This window comes from Haemaphysalis longicornis, unplaced genomic scaffold (assembly GCF_048455015.1).
Source record: "Haemaphysalis longicornis isolate Haplotype H1 unplaced genomic scaffold, Haemaphysalis longicornis Haplotype H1 scaffold_7, whole genome shotgun sequence".
Classification (NCBI taxonomy): domain Eukaryota; kingdom Metazoa; phylum Arthropoda; class Arachnida; order Ixodida; family Ixodidae; genus Haemaphysalis; species Haemaphysalis longicornis.
Genome location: NW_027526422.1, coordinates 43,462,060 through 43,483,422, shown reverse-complemented (window position 1 = coordinate 43,483,422; position 21,363 = coordinate 43,462,060). Strand labels below are relative to the sequence as shown.

The 21,363-nt window shown below is 49.6% G+C and overlaps 1 protein-coding gene across 2 annotated transcripts in view; it reads right to left on the bottom strand.

Moving 5' to 3' along the window:
- Positions 1-21,363, bottom strand: part of LOC144147415 (putative phospholipase B-like 2) — a 45,070-nt gene that overhangs the window by 22,535 nt on the left and 1,172 nt on the right. The window contains exons 1-2 of one of the 2 annotated variants that reach the window (XM_077679545.1): positions 6,585-6,812; positions 2,213-2,462 (exon numbers count right to left, since the gene is read on the bottom strand). In XM_077679545.1, coding sequence (XP_077535671.1) covers positions 2,213-2,421 — 209 coding nt within the window. In that variant the 5' untranslated portion in view covers positions 2,422-2,462; positions 6,585-6,812. Of the gene's footprint in view, positions 1-2,212; positions 2,463-6,584; positions 6,813-21,363 lie in introns of those variants that run through there. The other variant, XM_077679544.1, reaches the window with a different exon arrangement.

Below are 21,363 nucleotides of genomic sequence, written 5' to 3'. Positions count from 1 at the left end.
AATAACTGTGTCGCGCAGAAAGGCAAGCAAAAACTCCGAGGACACCTAAGCACTACTTATATGTTGCCGATGCGAGAGCATTAATAAGGCGAGAGCTTTAAGTGCCATATTTTGATAAAAAATTAAAGCCGTTCCACTCAACGTGAAAGCTGTCGTAAATGCAGAGCAGTGATTCGCCATAACGGCCTCTGGCACCGTTATCCGCTTACTGCTACTACCCATCACGCTCTTCGCCTCCCTGTCTCACTTCTCTCTTGATGAATTGAACGGAGGTTTGTCCAAAGCTGTCCAAATTTCCCGCCTTCGCAGTGCTCGCGCGCCCCCTGCCTGGAACGAACAGCGCGAGAGGTTCTCGCACGTGCCGGCACCTTACTGCGCAGTCCACAACGCGTTGTTTTTGGAGGTGACTTATTTCGCTTACTATCGTAAAATTGGGCATATCTCTAGTGTTCGGGGACTTGGTGGTAGTGAATGCGTTGTATCAGCAGCTTCTTGACGTAGTTTGAATGAGTCAAGGATATAAGGCGCGTTCGTAGCCTCCCAATCTGTGTCGGCTTTGTGGCGCAGTGGGTAGAGCACCATGTACATTGGGTTCCGCCCGCAGGGTCGAGGGATCGAAACCAGGCGCCGGATGGTATTCTTTTTATATAGTGTAGGGGGAGGGGTGCGGACAACGACGGTGCGGACTACGACTATGGACGTCAACGCGGGTGACATCGTGAGTTACTGAAATGCTCTGCATTTAAAACAGCTTTTTTGGCGTAGTTGTCGTCCGATGCCGGAAATGCCCGCTGCTGAAAGGAGTAAACAGTAAACACATGTCAGTTCGCATAGGATTTGAACCCGAGAACCACAGTTGGAGCTCTGCTCGTTAAAAAAAAACCCTGCGCTATCTGGGCACGTTACAGCGCTGCATGGAACTAAAGTTAAGCAAGCACGCGCTACGCAATAAGTGAACGTGACGCCACGTGACTAGAACTGAAGGTGTCCCCAAGCCACGCAGGTCTATGATTCTGGGGAAAATTTGGCGCGTGTCCCCGATCTGCCCGTTAATGTATCTTAAAGAAATGTAACGTTAATGTAAAGAAACGAAAGGGAAGAAAGAAACTGGAACTGGAAAAATTTGCGGCAGAAGACGAGGAAACTAAAGCGACGAAGGAGACGCAATTACGATGTTTCGACAAAGTTCTTAATAACTTATCGCCAACCCGCCGCTGTGGCTCAGTGGCTAAGGCGTTGCGCTGCTGAGAACGAGGTCGCGGGTTCGATTCCCGGCCGTGCCGGCCGATTTTCTGGTGGAGGCGAAAAGCAAAAAAAAAAAAAAAACGCCCGCGTGTACGAGATTTCGGCGCACGTTAAAGATCCCCAGGTGGTCAAAATTAATCCGGAGCCCTCCACTACGGCGCGCCTCATCGCCTGCGTTGCGTCGGCGCGTTAAACCCTACAATCAATTAATAACTTATCGCCAGGCTTTCGCCCGAAAAGCCCGTAAGCAGTCTACAGCGCTCCAAGACATTTTGTTCGATTGAACGTTGCTCAGTGTCCATTCTAACGAGTGCCCTGGATCATTGCTGATTGCAGCACCCTTGCGCGAGAGGAGCAAAAGCGGCCGGAGGGCGGAGCTCGGCACGTGGCGTGCGGAAATCAAATCGGTTTAACGAGAGGAACTCTCTCTTATCCACGTACCTCTCGTACATGGCGGCTGTTCCACCAGTCGCTACCTCTGGCCGCCCTTCGGGCGAGTCCAGCGTTATGTGGTGTAACTCCGCGCGCACCCCCCTTTCCGCGAAGCGCGTGAATGCGACACGTGGAGGCGAGCGGGTAAGATGAAACCCGACGGCGCTCCCGGCAACAAAGCAGCAGCTACAGCAACAAGCATCAGCCCACTTCGTCAGATCAGGAGAAGCGCCAATAAAAATTACTGTTTACCTGGACATTGTTATCAGGGCGTTTTAAAATAAGAACCAGAAACTTATGCCTCAAGAGATATCGCTGAGGAGGCACCGTCAACACAACTTGCCAATGTCAAGAGAGGGAGGGAGCGGGGAAGGGAGTCCACGCCCTGCACGTGCACCTTTCAGGTGTTCGCGTCTCTTTCGGGCTGTTCTCAAGAACGCAGTATTGACACAGGCAAACACAGCACGGCAGTGTACAGTGCATGGGAAAGAAATAAAATACGTCCTGAAGATAACAGCGTCATAGGACCACTGACCCAGTTTCTTCAATGGCGTCTTGGAAATGACCCCAGGCGACGGCTTCTGTTCCTGACCCAGAAAGAGCCGCCGAATCGGGTGGTTCGCCCTCGGTGATGATTATCTCCTGGCTTCCAGCTTTCACGGCTGCCCATGCCGAGCGGCATGGACCTGCCGCTGCGGACGCCGCCCACACGCTGCACAGAAGCACCAAGCCCGGTCGCACCATCAGCTCCACCAGGATGGCGCCTTTCCTCTTGCTTGTACGCTCTGAGAAAGAGGTAGCGATATCAATCAATTTTTGGAAGCCCTACCAGGCTATTACAATGGATTCCCAACCCCATGAATTTTTAACAACGTGAGGAGGAGAAGTAAAACACAGGCTCAACGTGCAACAATGGGCGAAACTTGCGGCTATCAATAGAGAGGCCGTTTCGCAACATCACGACTTTTCCTCGTCTGCCTCCGATTCCAGTCGTACAGGAACACGCCCAGCTCAATACTACAACGGAGCTGATACACCAGCGTGAAGAAGCAAGAAAGCTCAAGCGTTTTCGTATATCTATGGTCGGAGAGCTCCATTCCCATTTCTGTAATGAGCCTCCCGTGACTTCAACCATATACCACCTACCACGTTGGCGGTATACAGCAACAACCAATTTGACAACGAAGCTTCGTCGCCGGGACCAGCCAGCGCCAGCTTCTGATACCACGGTCCCTGAAGGTCACTCCGTGCGCAGCTCTTCTGCCGCACGGACAGTGCAACAAACCCGGAACTTCAAGGCTCGTGACGTTACACCCCAGACACTGCAGACCCGCTGCTACTGTTGCTCCAGGCTGTACATGATGCAACCAAAACTGCAAGCGCACTCCCTAGTACCACGGAGGCGCATATATACGCAGGCTCGCTCAGTGCTGTGAAGCAACTAAAGCAGGTGAAGAAGAATCATCTGATCTGCCAGCAGGCTCACAACGTCCACAAGGCATTATATTTAATTATGCGTGTACATTGGGTGCAGGGGCATGATCAGAATATACTGAACAAATTTGCGGACCATCTTTCCCGCTCTTTTTCCCAACCTGAATCCTCCCCTAGCCCTTCCCTTGCGATCCGCACTCCTGTCTTTTAGCAAGGAAATCTCTTCTGAGGAGGGACACATGTGCCCTAATTATCCCGTTTGTCTGCTCTCTCCCTACAAACTTGCGCGGGTGGAGGAAATTTCTCTAAGGAGGCTTCGGGCTGGGGTGGCCCTCACGCCTTCAGTCACCTGAACTTAGGGACACTCACCAGAAGACCCAAGAACTTGTCCCAAGTGTCCGTCTTCGGCGGCTGAAACTGATTCCAAGCAACTTTTGTGGACGTGCGCGGGAACAAGGACAGCTTGGGACTACGCGCTGAGAGTGGTTGGTCTCCGGTGGGATAAACCGGACGACTACAAGCGCTGGGGTGCAGGAAGATAGATACTGCAGGTCGCTAATTGACTTCCTGTGCGTAACTGGACTGCATATATGCCTACCTGTAGACTCGACAACTACTCGATTTCATGATTATCGGTGCTTTTCCACCCCCTCTCTCACTTGATGTCTTACTTTCCTCTCTTTCTTTTGCTTCCTTACTTTCTTCTCCCTTCCCTTCTCCAAACTTCCTCTCATATGCCGCGTGGCGAAAACATGGAGAGGAAAAAAAGAGAAGCGCTTTGTAATTGATCGAAGTACCAACTCCTCAAGTACCAACGCTCGCTTTGAAGTCTAATATGTGAAATGAACCTTCTGTATGCACTTGGTTGTGCTGGTTCAGCGTTATAACGGCGCTGACTGTTTGAATTCCCGTTGTTGTTCGGTATGGTTTCTATGAGATTATTTTCACATCATGCACACATAGCAACTCTCACCCTGTTCGTAAATATTTTCATCTTGCTGCACTAACGATATCTCACAGCAGTGCCCTATGATACGGGTCCCATCGGCTTGCGCCCACATTTATCTTTCGGGTGGTAGCACAAGTAGCAGTGATTTTAGTGCGAAAGCACTATTCGTCTTTCTCTGCCAGTATCGCCAGAAATACGTGAAGCGTCCCGTATTTTCCTGGTTTTAAATCGCTTGCGCAGAGGTGTAACGGCAGCAAAGGAAGGGAGCGACGCGGTGATGTGGAAGCCGACGCTATGTCTAACGGTACGCTTTGAGGTCTCGCATTATTGCTACTAGTTTAGCAAGGTGGTACATGACCACATAATGGAACACTCCCCTAGTGTTGTATTGAGCAACGTTTTATAAGGGGGAGTGTATGCTGGAACGTGCACCAAGCAATAGGTGTATCAATCATTTTCATTTGACGTGCACTAGCCGGGTCGATCACAAAAAAACATGGGTTCGTAATCTAACTTAGGCGTGCATACTCGGAATACGGCAAACGTGTAGAAAGAGAGAAAGATGTTTCTTTCTCTCTTTGTCCCGCTTTAGAAAAAACACAGCGATTACCTGCTCGATGTGTATCCAACCGTTGAAGAAGTCGCGATTCGCCGTCAGCCGTGTTGCAAGATCCGAATCTCCAACGCCTGGCTGATTGAAGGAAAGCTGCACGGCTTAACTTTTTCCACCTCTTATACTTTTTTCAGATCAGGATTGCATGCGCCAGTTCACATAACAAAGGACACAACCAGGGCTTCACATCGTAAACATAGTCACGACATTACACCTATATTTGCACGTTCTAAAATTTACAAGTATTCATTTTTCCCGAAAATGATTTCTGAATGGAATACTCTGCCTCATGATTCCCCTATGTTTGTCATATCAAGTGAAACTGCGTAATTAACTGGTTCTTGCCGCTTATCCTGCCTGTTTGTCTCTATTTTTGCGCTTGTTTTCCACGATGGTCTTGTGAAATGTGAGTTTTGTACCGCAGTGTATACAAAGGCGATTTTTGAACTGTAATGCTCTCTCATACAGGGACCATACTTGGTCTGCAGTGTGTGATAAATAAAGAAAAACGGGGGCCATCTCCACTAACGTAAAACCTGGGGAGGGGCGAAGAATGCAGTGTAGAAGTGTATTGGCATCTTTGCCCACGGAGTGGAAATTGTTGAGCGGTAGAGGTACACAGCTCGTGTCTTTGCCGCACGAAGCGTTCCATCGTGAGACGTAAACGAGTGTCCCGGTGGTTTATTGCCGTGACTACATGAAACTATACGGTTACGACGAATACGACACGAAGCCCCGACAGCCCGATAACAGCGCGACAGGTGGAAGTGAGCCATTTCACGATAGGAGAACGACGCTTTCTGTTTAGAGTCAAAGCCCGTGCGCTCAAGGGAGAAACATTTCTACTCCAGGGATGTTATTCGAGGCGATTGGTTCATAATAAGTGGGAAATATGTGTATCTCGAGCGCGAGAGCCCAAGCTTCACGTCGGCGCCATCCCCCGGATATTCGAAAACCTGCTGGCGTATCTGACGAAGCCGGAAATACAGTCGCAATCCCAAAGAGTACACGCACCTCCAAAACTACGCCTGTTGTCGTCGCTTAACAACAAAGAAACGGGAGCTACTGTATGTATGATGTCTTCTATGATATATGTATGATGTCTCATTTTCCTACATCCATCCCGCTAGTGCCACAAACTTATGTAAAAAAACACTTCCACAGCACAGCCGTAGTGACCTTGCGTAGTCTCTTCTGCATGCCCTTGGAAGCTGCCTGCTGCGGCCAGCCAGCGTTCAAATCTTTCTGTCATCTGCGTTGCGCACCCAATATCTCCCATGGCGACATTTTGATAATCCAATCAGCTATTTCGAGTACTAAAAAGCCTTGCATGGCTTGCTGTGCCTGCATGTTATTTTTTTTTCAACTTGCCCTCTGGGTGGGTTGGTGGCACGTACTTTGCGTGTGAGTTTTTAAGCTGGACGCTTTGTCTATGGGTTCAACCTAGCAGTCCCCCAAGACTTTAATATCTACATCAACACCCTCTGCGCGCCCATTATGCTGCTTCCATTGGTTTGCGTTTTTTTCCTGCTGTCCATGCTTACTTTCAAACTGTAAATATCTATTATTATATTATCATTGTCTTGCTATGAAATCACACAGATGCAACACTTAACCAACGTTCTAAGAGGTAAGGTTTCTATACCGATTTGCTCATCGCAGCAGGTCACCCATGCCTGTATAACGCTTTAATTCCGGCGCTAGTTAACTTGTATCACCTAGACGGCAGTCCAAAGGCTAGTCAAAAACCGAAAGAGCCAAATGTCTGTCCTCCCAAAGCTAAAACTTTGCCGTGCCTATGGCAACTAACGAAAACAGCAACATGCCTTTGTAACAGGCGTGGTCTTGCCTCTGTCTCGCAACTAAGCTACGCAACGACAACTGACACAAAAATATGCATAGTTTGCTCACGTTATCACCGGTGGGAACGAAGATCACAACAATGTACGTGTGTTCCCGATAGAGGAACAGACGGCCAGTACTTGTAGCGAAAGGCCGGCGCCACCTCCTTATTGACAGGGACGATCCTAGCGGCAGCTTTTGTCCCTGAATGAAACTTCTGCCGGAGTTTCGATACCAGGAAAGCATATAAGAACTCCGGCAACACCTACTTCCACTTTCTACTGATCGGGGCCTGCTGTCGACGTATAGTCCACGTACCGACTATCCGTTTCTGGCAGCTCACCCATACGTCAGAGTTCCTTTATACGTCTTTCTAAAATGGCGGAAGCAGGAGATTTGAAATCCGCCAATTTGCACGCAGAATTGTTTCGTAATGACAGAAACCTTTCCCGTCGAACAAAAATGTGGTGAAGTATGAACCTCGTGCACTCGTGGCTGCGGTGCAGTTTCTCGTGCAATGCAGTTTCAAGTAAACACGTGGCGCCAGCTGGAAGCGGCGTTGGAGTTTTTTTTTCCAAAATAGAATAAACATACACGGTTCAGCTGCGTGCGGAGCCTATGTGAACAAAGCACATGGTACTCGAGAAGAAATAAAAAAAGCAGAGCCATGGTTGCATTTGCATATCTGTACGCTACTTGGCGTACGACCGTTGCGAAAAAATGCCATGCCGGCAAAATATAAAGATAGCCCTAAACCGAAAACAGAAGGAAAGCTATAGACACACACCAGCCACAATTCTGAGACTCGTATCAACAATTGTATTGAAATGACTCTCAAATATCTCAAACACCTTCTAGTTTGCGTTTCTGGCACAGCAGGTCCAAGAAAATAAGGTCAGTTGGAGCTTGTTGCGCAAAATATTGTTGCTGACAAAGACAACATGCACGGGCACAACTTATGCTGGCATGTAGTTACACGAACATCAGTTACAACTCCATCATTTATGAAAAAATCTCCATTACTCCGAATGGTCTTTTTTTGAGTCCGCAATACGAATGCGAGGGGAACCATTTGTGCAAAATTATGGCTCCCGCTGTGCGCTCTACTACGTCCGTACCCGTGGCTATGTCCAATGATACAAGAGTAAACAACAACGTAAATAAACGTTGAGAGGGGAAAAAAGCTGCCTAGAGCAGCTTTTCCCCACAAATCTACCATAACATTATTTAGATTTCATAGAAAATAAAGCAATTCAATTCAATTCAATTCCTGAAAGCTTCCTCCCGCGCATCTACGTCCCCGAATATCGCGTGTTAAGCACGCGTTTACCAGCTTTTGAAAGCATTAAAAAAAGTGCAAAGAGATATTTTTCTGAGCCCATCCAAAGAGCACTCATCGTAGTTTCAGCAGTTTTTAGGTAGCGTTTTGCGGCGCAGTTATATCTTTAAACACCTATCTCTAAAAACCTGAATATTTGGGCTCTTGAAGTCATGTATCCTTGGTGTCGCAATATACACACTAAAGTTTCGCCTCGATTTCACACGCATAACAAACACTTCTGGCACTGATAATGCAAAGTGCAGTTTACACGGAAAAATTCGCTTCTACAAGCACCGCAAAAATCACATCACCGGTATTATCTTCGCTAAGCTGTCTGCCAACTGCTAGGTGATGCCAGTTATGCCAGTTATGCCTTGACCCCGACCTAAAGCTGAACACATGAAAACGTTTCCAGCGCCGCTGTGACACCACCGTCATTGAATATACTCTTGCGGGGGCCAGGGCCCCCCAGCACAGGAGTTTCTGGATTGGTGGAGCGATCTCGCCCACTCTCTCACACACAGTATCGCTTACAGGAGGTGATACACATACACACACACGCACACTCCCGCAGTCCTCTCGCTCTCCTCGTAAGTGGGCTCGCAGGTTTTGGTCTGTATATTTTTATCTTTCATTAGGGCAGCGCCGCTGGTGTTCAGTTGAAGCCGTTGCGATATGTTAGTGTGTCCGCGCGCAGAGCGAAGGCAATCCCGCACTTTTATACAACTGGGTTTGGTGCGATGAATCGCTGTCCTGTCGCCCTTGCGAACCATTTTCTATTTACTCAAGCAGCGTTTGGCTGTTATCATCATATTGCGACAGAATAGCGGCCATTCGTTATTTAAATTTCTCTTGGTGATAATCGTACTGTGCTGAATGCCATGCTTCGGGACGTCGAGGACAGATCACGTGGTGGCCAAAACGCCGGCGGTCGCAGCTCAGCTACGCTCCAGCATTTTCTCCCCTACAACCGCCACCGCATCTAGCCGCAGAAATACAGCCATGGCCAACGACGCCGAAACACGCAGGGGACCTCCTGACCAAGTTTCATTCTCCGGTGAGCCCCCCCGTTCCTTCACGAGTGGAGTGCCAATCATCGACCACGCCGGCACGGCCTGCTAGGCCTAACCGGCGCTTCGGCGTACCAGTGTTGCCGTGGTAACGGTAGCGCTTTGATGATCACCCGCCTTGGCCAAGTCATGGAGGTCGTGGTCGAAGGGGAGGACCTCGCTCCTGAGGACTTCCACGAAGACGACCGGCAGCATATACATCGCGCCTACCAGGAAAACATCGAAAAAAGCTGGGCCCATCTCCCCGCGAGGGGGACTCGAGTAAATGCGTCGCATGGGGGGTGGGTGTATTGCGTTAACGTTTAGTGTTTGGGGAGTTGGTGGTAGTGAATGCGTTGTATCAGCAGCTTCTTGACGTAGTTTGAATGAGTCAAGGATATAAGACGCGTTCGCAGCCTCCCATTCTGTGTAGGCTTTGTGGCGCAGTGGGTAGAGCACCATGTACATTGCGTTCCGCCCGCAGGGTCGAGGGATCGAAACCAGGTGCCGGATAGTATTTTTTTATATAGTGTAGGGGGAGGGGTGCGGACAACAACGGTGCGGACTACGACAGACGTCAACGCGGGTGACATCGTGAGTTACTGGAATGCTCTGCATTTAAAAAGCTGGGCCATTCAAGCCCCCGGCAAGCAGCAGCGGGCGCACCAGCCGAAGATGCGCCGAGCGAAGCAGCGGACTCCGCCGAGAGCCAATCTAGCGGAAGGAGACTACAAAAACGTCTTCCGCCCAAGATTGATGATGATGATGTTTAAAGTTTAATGGCGCAAGGCCAGCTGGGGCAAAGAGCGCCAAGAAAGTTTCCGCCCGAGGGGTGGATTAGATCTGAAAGCCACCAACCACCACAAATACGATCTACGCAGCCGCAGGAGTTCCTTACATAAGCGATGAGCAGGTACGCACACAGCCCATCTCGAACTACTTCGTCGTTAGTATCCCCTCCAAGGATCGAGCGATTCTCTTCTCCTCCGCCAAGTTTATCCACGTTAAAGACCAAACCTTCGAACTGTCGAGTCACGTCACCGCTCCGTCGCGCACAGTGACCGGCACCGTGTTCAACATTCCCGAGGACGAATCTCCGGACGACATCACGACACGATTCAAAGATCACAACCCTGACTTCCACATTCTAAGTGCCAGGAGGTTGGGATCCTCCAAATCCATCCAAATACTTTTTCAAGGCACCGTAGTACCATACTGGGTCCGATACCGACAAACGACCCAACGCTGGTACCCCTTCCGCAGGAAAACGGAGGCCTGCCCGCACTGCTGGAAGGTAGGCCACCGACCGGACGTGTGTTCAGCGGCTGAGTCTCCCTGCCACACGTGCGGCATAGTCAACCCTACCGACGGACACCCGTGCACCCCCAAGTGTGTGACCTGCAATGGACAGCACCTGACCGGCGCAGTAGACCGCCCGCGTAGACTCCAGCCCCGACGGAGACTCCCACCATCGTCGCAAGACGGAAGACAGCAACAGCGACAAGAACACCAATCGAGGTCAACGCAGAAGTTAAAGTCAATCCTGAAAAACGCACAAGAATGGCCCAGCCTGCCGGAGCGAGAGAGAGGTCGCTCAAAATCTCGACTTTCATCCGGCAATAGGGCCACATCCAAGTACCCACCGCGGAGCCAATCGAGATCGCCGTCAGTCAACAACCGCAGGCGACAATTTTCCAAGGGAAGGGACAAGACGGCGCCGGCAGCCTCAACAGCAACCGCCGACAAAAGGTGAGCTGGGGCAGCGGGGCGTCCCACGGTTCCTCGAACAACACCCCTCCTCCTCAGACTACCCAAATCCCTGCAGAGTTTCGGATGGAACTAGCTATAGTTAATCTCACAACCTAGCTGCAGTACTGTGGAGGCTACATTGTTATCAATAGTGCGCCCACTGAGGGCGCCTAATCCGCCGTGAAGGGGGTCCTGAAAGGACACTCCCTTCTCCCCTCTCGGCAAGTGGCACCGCACGGCCCCGGCGCCTTTTATCGCTTCCTTCGCGGTGAGTTAGGCGCCCTGATGGGGACAAAAATGTAGCCCCCACAGTGCTGCAGCTAGCTTGTGAGATGAACTATAGTCTTAAAGCAGAAGTTAGATCTCTTACGCAGAGCATCGCGAAACTGTTAAAAGATAATGAAATCTTGCGAGACGAAAACAAAGACCTCCGTGAACAACTGACCGCCCTGACAAACCCCTCTGGTACAGATGTTAATTCACCCCCCACAAAGAAACGCGCTGTCGAAACCTCCCTCCCCCAAGAAGTCGAAGATAAACTTCGCGACATTGCATGCACCCTTCGAGGTACCACAAGGTAACGAACCTAAGGAAGAGATAAAGCGCACTTCCTACCCGGCTCTTTTTTTATTTGTGGCGAGGGGTGAAGTCAGAATGAAATAAATTTGAAGAATCTGGGACCATTGTGAGATGTTCCATGTTTTGCGCCACAGGGTTTTAAAGCGAAGCCTTAGTTTCCACTGATAGCATCTGTAACGCAAATACGGCCTGCAGGAAAGCCAACTTTCTCTCGCGATGATGACGAGGAGGAGCAGCGCTGCCATAATGAAAAGCGTCGAGGGGATAATCGTGTGAAGGTGGGGTTTTGAAACCTGCAAAAGCGCAACACTGAAAAAACGCGACACGAACATCAGGAACACAGGACGAACGCTTACTCACAACTAAAGTTTAATCAGAAACGACGAAGAACAAATACCCTCCCAGTCACCAGACCACGCATGCGTCTCTTACAATCAGATGGGAACAACCCAAAAACCACAAACCACAAACAACAATAAAAACCAATAAAAACAAAATGAAACACCTACATCATCAACTGCCACAGGGTGTACCACTCAATGACTACCAAGATACACAATCTCTTTCTCGTGTAAAGCAACAGATGCCTGACTGACACAATCATCCCCTCTCTTGGTTATCTGAACGTATCTCGAAAGCCTCAGCTACTTCCCTCGTCAACTGCCGCGCATGCTTGAACACAATCTTTGTATCACCACAGAAAAGCAGCCGGCAACCACCACGGTGCCGGCATTTGATGCAATGTTCCGCAAGATGTGACGATATAGCCCCTTTCAGGGGCAGTTCGTGGTCTCGGAGGCGCACGTTTACGCGTCTGCCATTTGTCCGACGTACTCCTTACCGCAATACAGTGGAAGCACATAAACGCAGCCAGCATTGCACTTGACACGCCGCGTTTCATGTTTCACACTGCATTCGTTCCTGCCTGCGCGATGGTCACCGGACAATCTTTTTCAACCAAAGAACAAACCCTGCCAACGTTGTTTCATGCTGAAACAGAACCTTCACATTGTACCTGGAACCAACTTTTTTCAACGCATGAGACATCTTGTGCAAATGGGGAATTACTGCCGGATTCCTACCATCCATATACTGCACCCGTACCAACGTCATCCTTCCTTATTTTTAGTTCTCCAATGATTTTAGATGCGACGCTGAGAGCATCTCTTGTCGGCGGCCCTATCCTTCCCGCGTGCGTCCGTCGTCGTCGGCGTCCGCACTCTCCTCCGCTCACCCCCTCTGCTCTCCGATAGCGAACACTCTCTCGCGAGGGGCATTGGATTCGATTGGATTAAATTGGCTTGGCTTGGCTTGGATTGGCTAAGCTTGGCTTGGATTGGATTGGAGTGGATCGGATTTGGATTGGATTGGATTTAAGTGGATTGTGTTGGATTGTGTTGCGTCATAGCCGCGGCAGACACACTGGCGCCGGCGCGTGCCCAGGTGCCGTGCCCTCTCAACATCTGCGGGTGTGCGTCCCAGCGCGCTCTCACTCCGCCGGTGGGCGGCGCTGCGCGCGGTGCTGCGCATGTGCAGTACTCTCTCTCTCCGCGGTCTCCTCTCCTTCGGGCGCGCTGCGCATATAACCGGTGTGCCGCTCTCCAGCGGCCTTTCGGTCGACGGTTGCTCTCCGCTTGCGCTTGAACCCCCCTCAGCGTCGCATCACACCAGGGTTCCCGCGAGGGGAGGTGGGCGTAATTTTTTTAATACACTGACCTCAAAACATTGCTTCGGAAACCAGCATCTCGGAGGCGACAAACTCGATCATCTAAAGCCGGTTCTGAGCAATGCACACATGACCTATCCAAAGCAGCACCCAACACAGACTTCGCAATTCCTCGTTTTGCCAACTTTGAATGCCCCGACGCATAACTCAGAATTGGCTTTCCAAGTTGGTAAAACGAGCGAGAGAGAACCAGAGAACCGTCTTCAAACATTGCCGCCGAGGCACGGTGTGAACGTGGTTGGCCAGCGAAGCCACTGAGTGCACGGCGCCAAACACGAGTGACCCGGGTGCGCAGCCAAGACTGGTGCGAGGAACAAAACACGATAGTTTATAGTTTACAATTTAGCCTTATTAACATGAAAGTGTTTTATTCCCGGATGCACAAAGGTTTCGCTGACGTCATATCCCTCACGGAAATCACGCCAGTACAACGGAGCATGTGGTCTGTAAAGGGTGCACCCCTGCACACAGGGTCTCCTTACGGGGAAGCAACCTTTAGTACTAAAGAGTACGTTATAGTTGGGGTTGTTCGTTTTCGGGTTTTATATTTTAACAAAGAAGTTCTTTACGCCGGTATACACCAAGATTTCACTGACATCGTATCCATGACGGAAATGATGCCAGTACACCTTTGCCAAAGCGACCCGCCAGCAGGACGTCACTCGCCAAGCACACCCACAAGACAGCCGCCGACCCGCAAATCATGCTGAGCTGCAGATTTCGCTGCACATTCGACTTTCATGTTTTACTGATTCCTGTGACAGATGAATCAACCACAGCTATTTCTTTCCCTCCCACGCCTCACCCTCTTCCCAGTCCCTCTCGCAACACACACGAAGAAGACAGTGAATGCTCAATTTAATTCTATTTCCCCGCGGTCGCATAGCTTGCACGCCTTCTGTCTGAACAACGCGGGGCGTTTTTGTAACAACACGCCTTCAGCAGGAGCCCACTTTATTTCTTACAAAAAAAGTGACTGATAGTTATTCGTGAAATCTCCTGAGATAAAACTTTCCACGAGTATGCAGTTGTTTGAGCACACCAGCGCCGTGCAATTTTTTTCAGGATAGTTTTATAAAAGGCAAGTTCCAGTAGTTTTCTATAACCACACGCCTCTGGTAAGAGCCAATGTTTACAGCAGGCGGAAATTCCTAATTGTGCGAAATTCCCCAGCTGGCTTAGTAGTACAAGCAACGAGCGACTTAATGTGTTATACCCATCGTTAGCCTTCCTGGGTCCTACTTCGCCGGGTACTACCTACTGAGTAGGAAGTACCCATCGACGGGTACTACCTTCTCTGCATACGTGCTTTGTAAAGGCACGAATATTATCGCTTCAACATTACTTAGCAGGTTCCTTTGCTGCAACTTCTGGCAATATCTGTTTCATTTTAGATATTGGTACAACGTTTTCAATAATCGTAAGTAAAGTTAGAAGAATTATGCGAGCTAACGCGAGAGATATTGCCCCTCGCGGAGAGCTATTGTCCGTCTATGTTCGTATAAAACAAAAATCGAGTGGGAACGAAAGAGAAATGGCAGCTCTCATTAATTATTCCCAGCGAAGCTGACGCCGAACCCACCGGAACAGAGGCAGGTGTAAATGACCGTTTGGTGTGATGGCCGATGGTTCGATGCGCCAAGCATACATGGGAATGCGGACAGCTAGCCGATAGTGGCAGCGGGTGCTGGAGCTGTCGAAGCGATAGGCGGCAATTCCTCGAAGAGCGGCACAAACAGATGCTCTACCGGCCAGCTTCTGTCCAAATTTGCACCGCGTCTCCTGTTTGAAGAACCTGGCTGCTCGTTCCTGCTTCGCTCCTCCCCTTGATCCGCAGTGTCTCCTGACTCCCTTGTCTTCCCCAATCAGTACAACGGATCCTAGGGACGTCAGACGTGTGGAACCAGCGCAGTTGTACGTAGGTCGGAATGTGATCACTCCCATGTGACTCAACATCACAACACCAAGTTGCAGATGTTGACAGAGTCTTTGATACGATTGCAAGGTCCAAGCAACTACTGTACGAGAGCCCACGAAGAAAGGTAGGGGAACCGTCGTTAATAACCACAAAGCTTTCGTCGTGAATAAAGTCTGCAAGGTCATTTCCTTTCTTGTTAGTAGCCGCACTGCCCCACAGGGGGTGGTGGGCATTAAAATCACCAACGATGATGTGTGGACCGGAACAAGCGTGCACCACAGAGCTCAGGTACGTGAAGTCAAGGTCCGCGCGTGGAGGTATGTAAGCCCCGATGACCGAAATGACTCGACGCTTGTGCGTTAACGTCACGCAAATATATTCATTTGAAGCATGAGCAGAAAGCGCATGTCTGACGTAAGGTATGTCCTTTCGTACGCATAATAATACCTTGCTGGGTATTCCTTCCTTCTGTGACAACAGGAGAACGTAACCGGAGAGACGAAACGGGGCAGATATGTTTGGCTCACATATAACCACGACTGGGAACTTGTATTTAAACATGCGCTGCCGAAAATCTGACATCCGCCCTCGCAGTTTACGCTGATGGTTGAGGAGTCATGCGCAACTATTACTTCGGAGTCCGATGTAGAAAGCGCCATACTGTCTGCTATGGAGTGCACCACGAAGTACGTTAGCACTCCCAAACATCGAACACCCATAGATGCCGTGTACGAAGAACTCCGTGCCATAAGACGCCGCGCAGAGAGGAGGTATAGAAGAACCCAGGCTGCAGCACATCTAACAGAATGTCGCCGCGTGCAACGGAAAATACGACGCCATTTAGAAAAGCTTGGAAGAGAGCAGTGGAGGCGATTTTGCTCTTCATTAGATCCGCGCAAGCCCCTTTCAAGAATTTGGCAAGTGGTGCGAAGTCTCCAGTACCACCCGAAGCAACTGTACCCTTTTCGTGCTTTGGCTCTAAGCACAGGAAAAAGCGAAGTAGAGGTAGCTGAAGCATATTGCAAAATGCTTGTTGGTGGATCCCACGCCCTGCTTCCCCGTACACAAAGGCGTACACCGCAGACCACAGACGACCGCCTCAACGTTCCGTTCTCGATGCAAGAGCTGGATGCCGCTCTTTCAGCCTCCTGCCGTTCATCTGCTCCAGGACCTGATGGTGTACGGTACTGCGTACTGCGAAACCTTGGCAGCGAAGGTCGGAAAGCTCTCTTATCATGGTTCAATGCAACGTGGATCTCCAGCTCTGTCCCCAACCACTGGAAATGCAGTCGTGTGGTTGCTCTACTGAAGCCAGGAAAATCCCCCTTGGAGCTGTCCTCATACAGACCCATCGCATTGGCAAGCTGCATCGGAAAGGTTATGGAGAGAATGGTGCTGGCCCGACTCGAATGGTTTCTTGAGAAAAACAACATTTACCCGGATGTCATGACAGGATTCCGAAGAGGACGATCCTCTATAAACAGTGTCATCAATCTGGTGTCTTCAGTGGAGCAAGAAAGAAACCGTCGCCGAATCGCGGGCGCATTGTTTTTCGACATCAAAGGCGCCTATGACAACGTGCTCCACAGTGCGTATATGGATGCTCTAGAGATTGTGGGAGTAGGCGGCCGACTCTATGAGTGGATTTCCAGTTACCTTACTGGTCGGACAATCTTCATGTCCACGTCTGCCGGTGACACAGGACTCCACCAGGTTAATCGTGGTGTTCCACAAGGAGGAGTACTGAGCCCCACCCTCTTTAATATTGCCCTAATCGGTCTCGTGGACGAAATGCCTGAAGTCGTTAGAGTCACTATGTACGCTGACGATATCTGCATCTGGACTTCTGGTGTAACTCGACCGCAGCTGCTAGCCCGTTTACAGCGAGCCGCAACAACGACGTCTCGGTACTTGTGCCGTCAAGGCCTGAGTTTAGCGCCAGAAAAATGCGCCGTTCTTGCATTCACCAGAAAGTCGATGCTCCGGTATCCTATCATTATTGAGGGGACACTGATACCTTACGTCACGCACCACAGATTTTTGGGAGTGACTGTAGACCGCGGTCTGTCGTGGACGAAACACATAGCCTCGTTGAAGACTAAACTTGCAAGCCTAGTACATGTTCTTCGCTTCGTGGCGGGGATGAGATGGGGTCCATCTGAGAGCGCTCTTCTCCAGCTGTACCGGAGCCTGTTTTTGGGGCATCTTCGTTACAGCCTGCCAGCCATTTCAAACCTGCGAACTTCTTCCCGGCGCACATTGGAGGGTTTGCAAGCACAAGCCCTCAGAGTATGCTTGGGGCTACCACGATGTACCTCTACTGTGGGCACAATTGCCGAGGCACGTGTTTTTCCAATGGATGCACTTCTTTTGGGCGAACCCCTTCGAGTCTACCTTAGATGCTTCACAAGGCATGAACACCATCCATTATCGGCTCTTCCTACTACGTGTTCGAGAAGTTGTTTTGCGGCAGCCATTTTGCAACACCAACATAAGATCCCATCAGGTTTCGCCCCAATGGTGGTTTCCCAGAATCCTCTGTGGGTACTATCAAAATCATCAATTTACCTTTCCATCCCGGGAATTGGGAAGAAGTCATCTTTGCCATCAAAAGCCCTCAAACAGTTGACTCTAGCGTTCTTGACAGACAAGTACTCCGGAACTGTACATGTATATACTGATGGCTCTGTGACTGCATCCCAGTCCACCGTGGCTGTGGTAATTCCAAGCTTATGCGTTACCCGAGGATTCACACTAGACCACAAGACAACTTCTACTGCCACTGAGTTGGTTGCCATACGGGAGGCGATTCGTTTAGTCTCCCGTGAATCACCTCAAGCTTGGACCCTGTTTTGTGATTCCAAGCCAGCACTCCAGGTCCTCAACGGAGTTATGAGGCAAGGACCTTATTATGCCCTTGCTGCGGAAGTACTCGAATTATGCTCATTGGCACTGCAACAAGGACATGTCCTCACCATTCAGTGGGTACCAGGCCATTGCGGGCTAGCTGGTAACGACTGGGCTGACCAGGAGGCAAAGAAGGTTTCTGCAAATGCAGATGTTGTACGTCTGCCCTTCGCAAGGACGGACAAGACCGCCCTTCTGTTTACCATTCTCCGCCACGCCTCGGCGAATCACTGGTCCCACCCTGACAATCGTCATAGAAGATTACACCGCCTGGACCCCGACTGCAAGTTTCGGTTACCTCCTGGTATTCAGCGAAACTACGCCACGCTGTTTCACCGACTACGGCTTGGCGTAGCCTTTACACGTCGCTACAAGCACCTCATTGGCTTTACGAGTGACCCCGACTGTGAGACATGCCATGTACCAGAGACTATTTCGCATGTTCTCTGCCACTGTCCACGCTATGCGCAACCTCGAGAACAATTAGTGAGAACATTGGCCCGTTTGGACTGTCGTGTGGTGTCGGAGGAAGTGCTGCTGGGACCTTGGCCAGACGCGAAGCGTTCCTACAGTGCATTTAAAGCTGTGCTGACATTTCTGCGCAGCAGCGGCCTCTCAGAGATATTGTAGTAGAGGCCCGTCCGGCTTAACTTTAACACATACACCGTATCGGTATAGGCATCTTCTATACATAGCCCTTCATTTATTTCTCCGCCATCTTCATCTCTCTCGTCCTCTATCCACACTCTTTCCTCCACTTTCCCTTCCCACACACAGAATAGCTGGCCAGATATACTACCGTCAGGCCGACCTTTCTGTGTTTATTTCATTTCAATAAAATTCCTCCTCCTCCTTGTCTTCCCCATACCTTCCTCTTTTATCCCCTCTACTCCCCTTGAATTATACTCATTAGTCGGTGACTTTTGTCAAGGAAATTCATTGTTGTTTCGGCCTGCTTATCTGTTACGCGTTCTTTTTGGCGCATTTCTACATTGAACGTCCTTCTGTGGTCTCCTGTTCTCCTCTGATTTATCCGTGTCATCTTGGATAGGTCTTCTTCTTGTTGTCCGGTGTAACACAGCCGTTTTGGAGGGATTGACCAAAACGTTCATGCCAGAGATGGAGATTGATGATAACATACAAAAAATCGGCGCCTTTCCACTCCTTCTAATCGGCGCTTTTCCACTCTTCCCAAAACTCGTCGGCACCTTTCCAATCGAACCCGCGTCCTTGCGCTCAGCAGCACACCGGGAGATATAGGATATTCACCGAATACAGCTGAAGCAATATTCTATGCCTAATTTCCTTCTCATAATTTCGATCATCACAGGCAATTTCAACAGGACACAGATAATAGTTACGCATTTGTAATATTGCCAAGCGCAGAAGTTGCGCGAACAAATTATGGGATTGTCAATGAATATTTAAACGAAGACCCAAAAATGCTTGAAAAATTCGGTGACAATGACCGTGCACTGAAGTGTCCCAGCACCCAAATTTACTCAATGGAATGTCATGCTCCGAAATCCCCGGATCTTATCGTCCTATGCGCCTATAAATGCGGAGTAGCGTATGCAAGGCGCGTGCACGTCATAACCGCTTCAGTTTGGCGTAACCGAACAAACGCCCCAAATGTGGCGCCATGACGTCAAACAGTGTACACTATGTTCACCAAGTTTGTCATACAGGAGTCCTAGAATGATAATCTAGGAAGCTCAATGTAGAATCGGTAATCACGTGACCCTCAGTGGCGACCCGCCGGGGAATGAGAGGGGTGCGCTGAAATAAAATTTCCAGTGATTTTCGCTGTCGCTTTTGCTTCGCATATGGAATGGATCATAGGCGAGGAATTCCAGCTAATTTCTCTGTTATTGCGAATTGTTATTTGGTTGTTATCCCTGTCGTTAAAGGTATGGCTTTCCAACCTTTTAAAGTATGTGCCATCGAAACATCGTAACAGCCCCAAGCTGCGCAAACAAAATGCCGAACTACAACTAAAAATCGTTTTACTAGCGAGTACAAATTTATGAGAAACTGTTCAGGAATTTCGAAAATTGCGTGTAAATGTGTAAGCCTGCTTACGACGCTGCTCCGTTTCAAAAACCTTGAAATCCTTCATGTCGTGTGTTTACTTGTATTATGTTAACAGCGGAGTTGTTTAAGCGTTTAGTTTCGCGTTGGAGCGTTGCCAGAAAACTTAGGCCAGCTTGCAGGGGTGCCTGCGCCACGTGAGGAGCTCGCAAAAAATACAAAGGAAAATAGTGAGATCTTACACCTTGTGAGGAGCGCCCGGCGTCGTCCAGAACTATCTGCCCAGCGTTCGTGGCGGGATCTCTCACGTGCTCTGCTCATCGCCAGTTCACGTGCGCTCGCGCTTAATGTGGGAAGCACAGAAAAGCTCGCGCTACAGACGCCGAGTTCACGAAGCCGGTTGCGGCGGGTTCTAGTTCATGCAACCGCGGTCCACTGGGGGAGGGGTGTGAAAGCATGCGGACATTGCTGTCCGGGCTTGCCAGTTTCTAGCATAACCTCACAAAACCTACAAATACTTAACCTTGGAGGCTCACTAAGAGGGTTCATCATAAATTGAGAACGACTCAGCGGGCAATGGAGCGGAAGATGATAGGTGTAACATTAAGGGACAAGGAGAGAGCGAGGTGGGTCAGGGAACAAACGCGTCCTAAGGACATATTAGTAGAAATTAAGAAGAATATATGGACGTGGGCGGGGCATGTAATGCGAAGGCAACATAACCGTTGGTCATTAAGGCTAACAGAGTGGATCCCTAGAGAAGGCAAGCGTGGCAGGGGGCGGCAGAAAGTTAGATGGGCAGATGAGATCAAGAAGTTTGCGGGGAAAAATTGGTCGCAGTTGGCACAGGACCGGAGTAATTGGAGACTAATGGGAGATACCTTTGCCCTTCAGTGGGCTTAGATAGGCTAGTGTTGATGATGATGACTTAACCAAGCCAGATAAAAGCTAGGTGATCACACGCTCCGCTGTTGACTCCAGTCTCGTACCACTTGTGCAAGCTGCGCCAATTTTTTTACAGCAAAGCTGTCTACGGTTAGTATCCAGCCGAGCGTCTCCAGCAACAGAGCGATAAGACAAGAATCGTGCGCGAGCGTAGCGCCATGTTGCGGCACCCCCACAAATTCCTGGTATTGTAAAGCTGTGCGCCATACCTACAACATCTGGAAAAACTCGTAAAAATAAAAAGAAGTCCTAGGGCATTTATATTTTGATATGACAGTTTATATTTCTCGTGGAAAAGCCGTCCTACCAATGCATTTCGGTGCAGCGGTGAAGCCCATTTTAAAAAAATCGTCGTGAGCTTGTTTTTTGTAAGATGGCTTTCCCACATTGAGGAATGCACAGTGAAGCACGCCCATCTTCGAAGAGAATATGACGTGGAAAAGTTGCTTAACTCTTGTTTTATTGAAGCTATCCCAAAACAAATTACACGAAAATTAGCCACTAAAATGACTCTAACAACACGCCGAATTTTATTTACTTTTCAAAGTGGCATAGGTCACAGGAAAGTTGTAAAATTGGGGAATTCTCGTCTGCTTTTAATGCATGGTCATCTACGGGAGGGG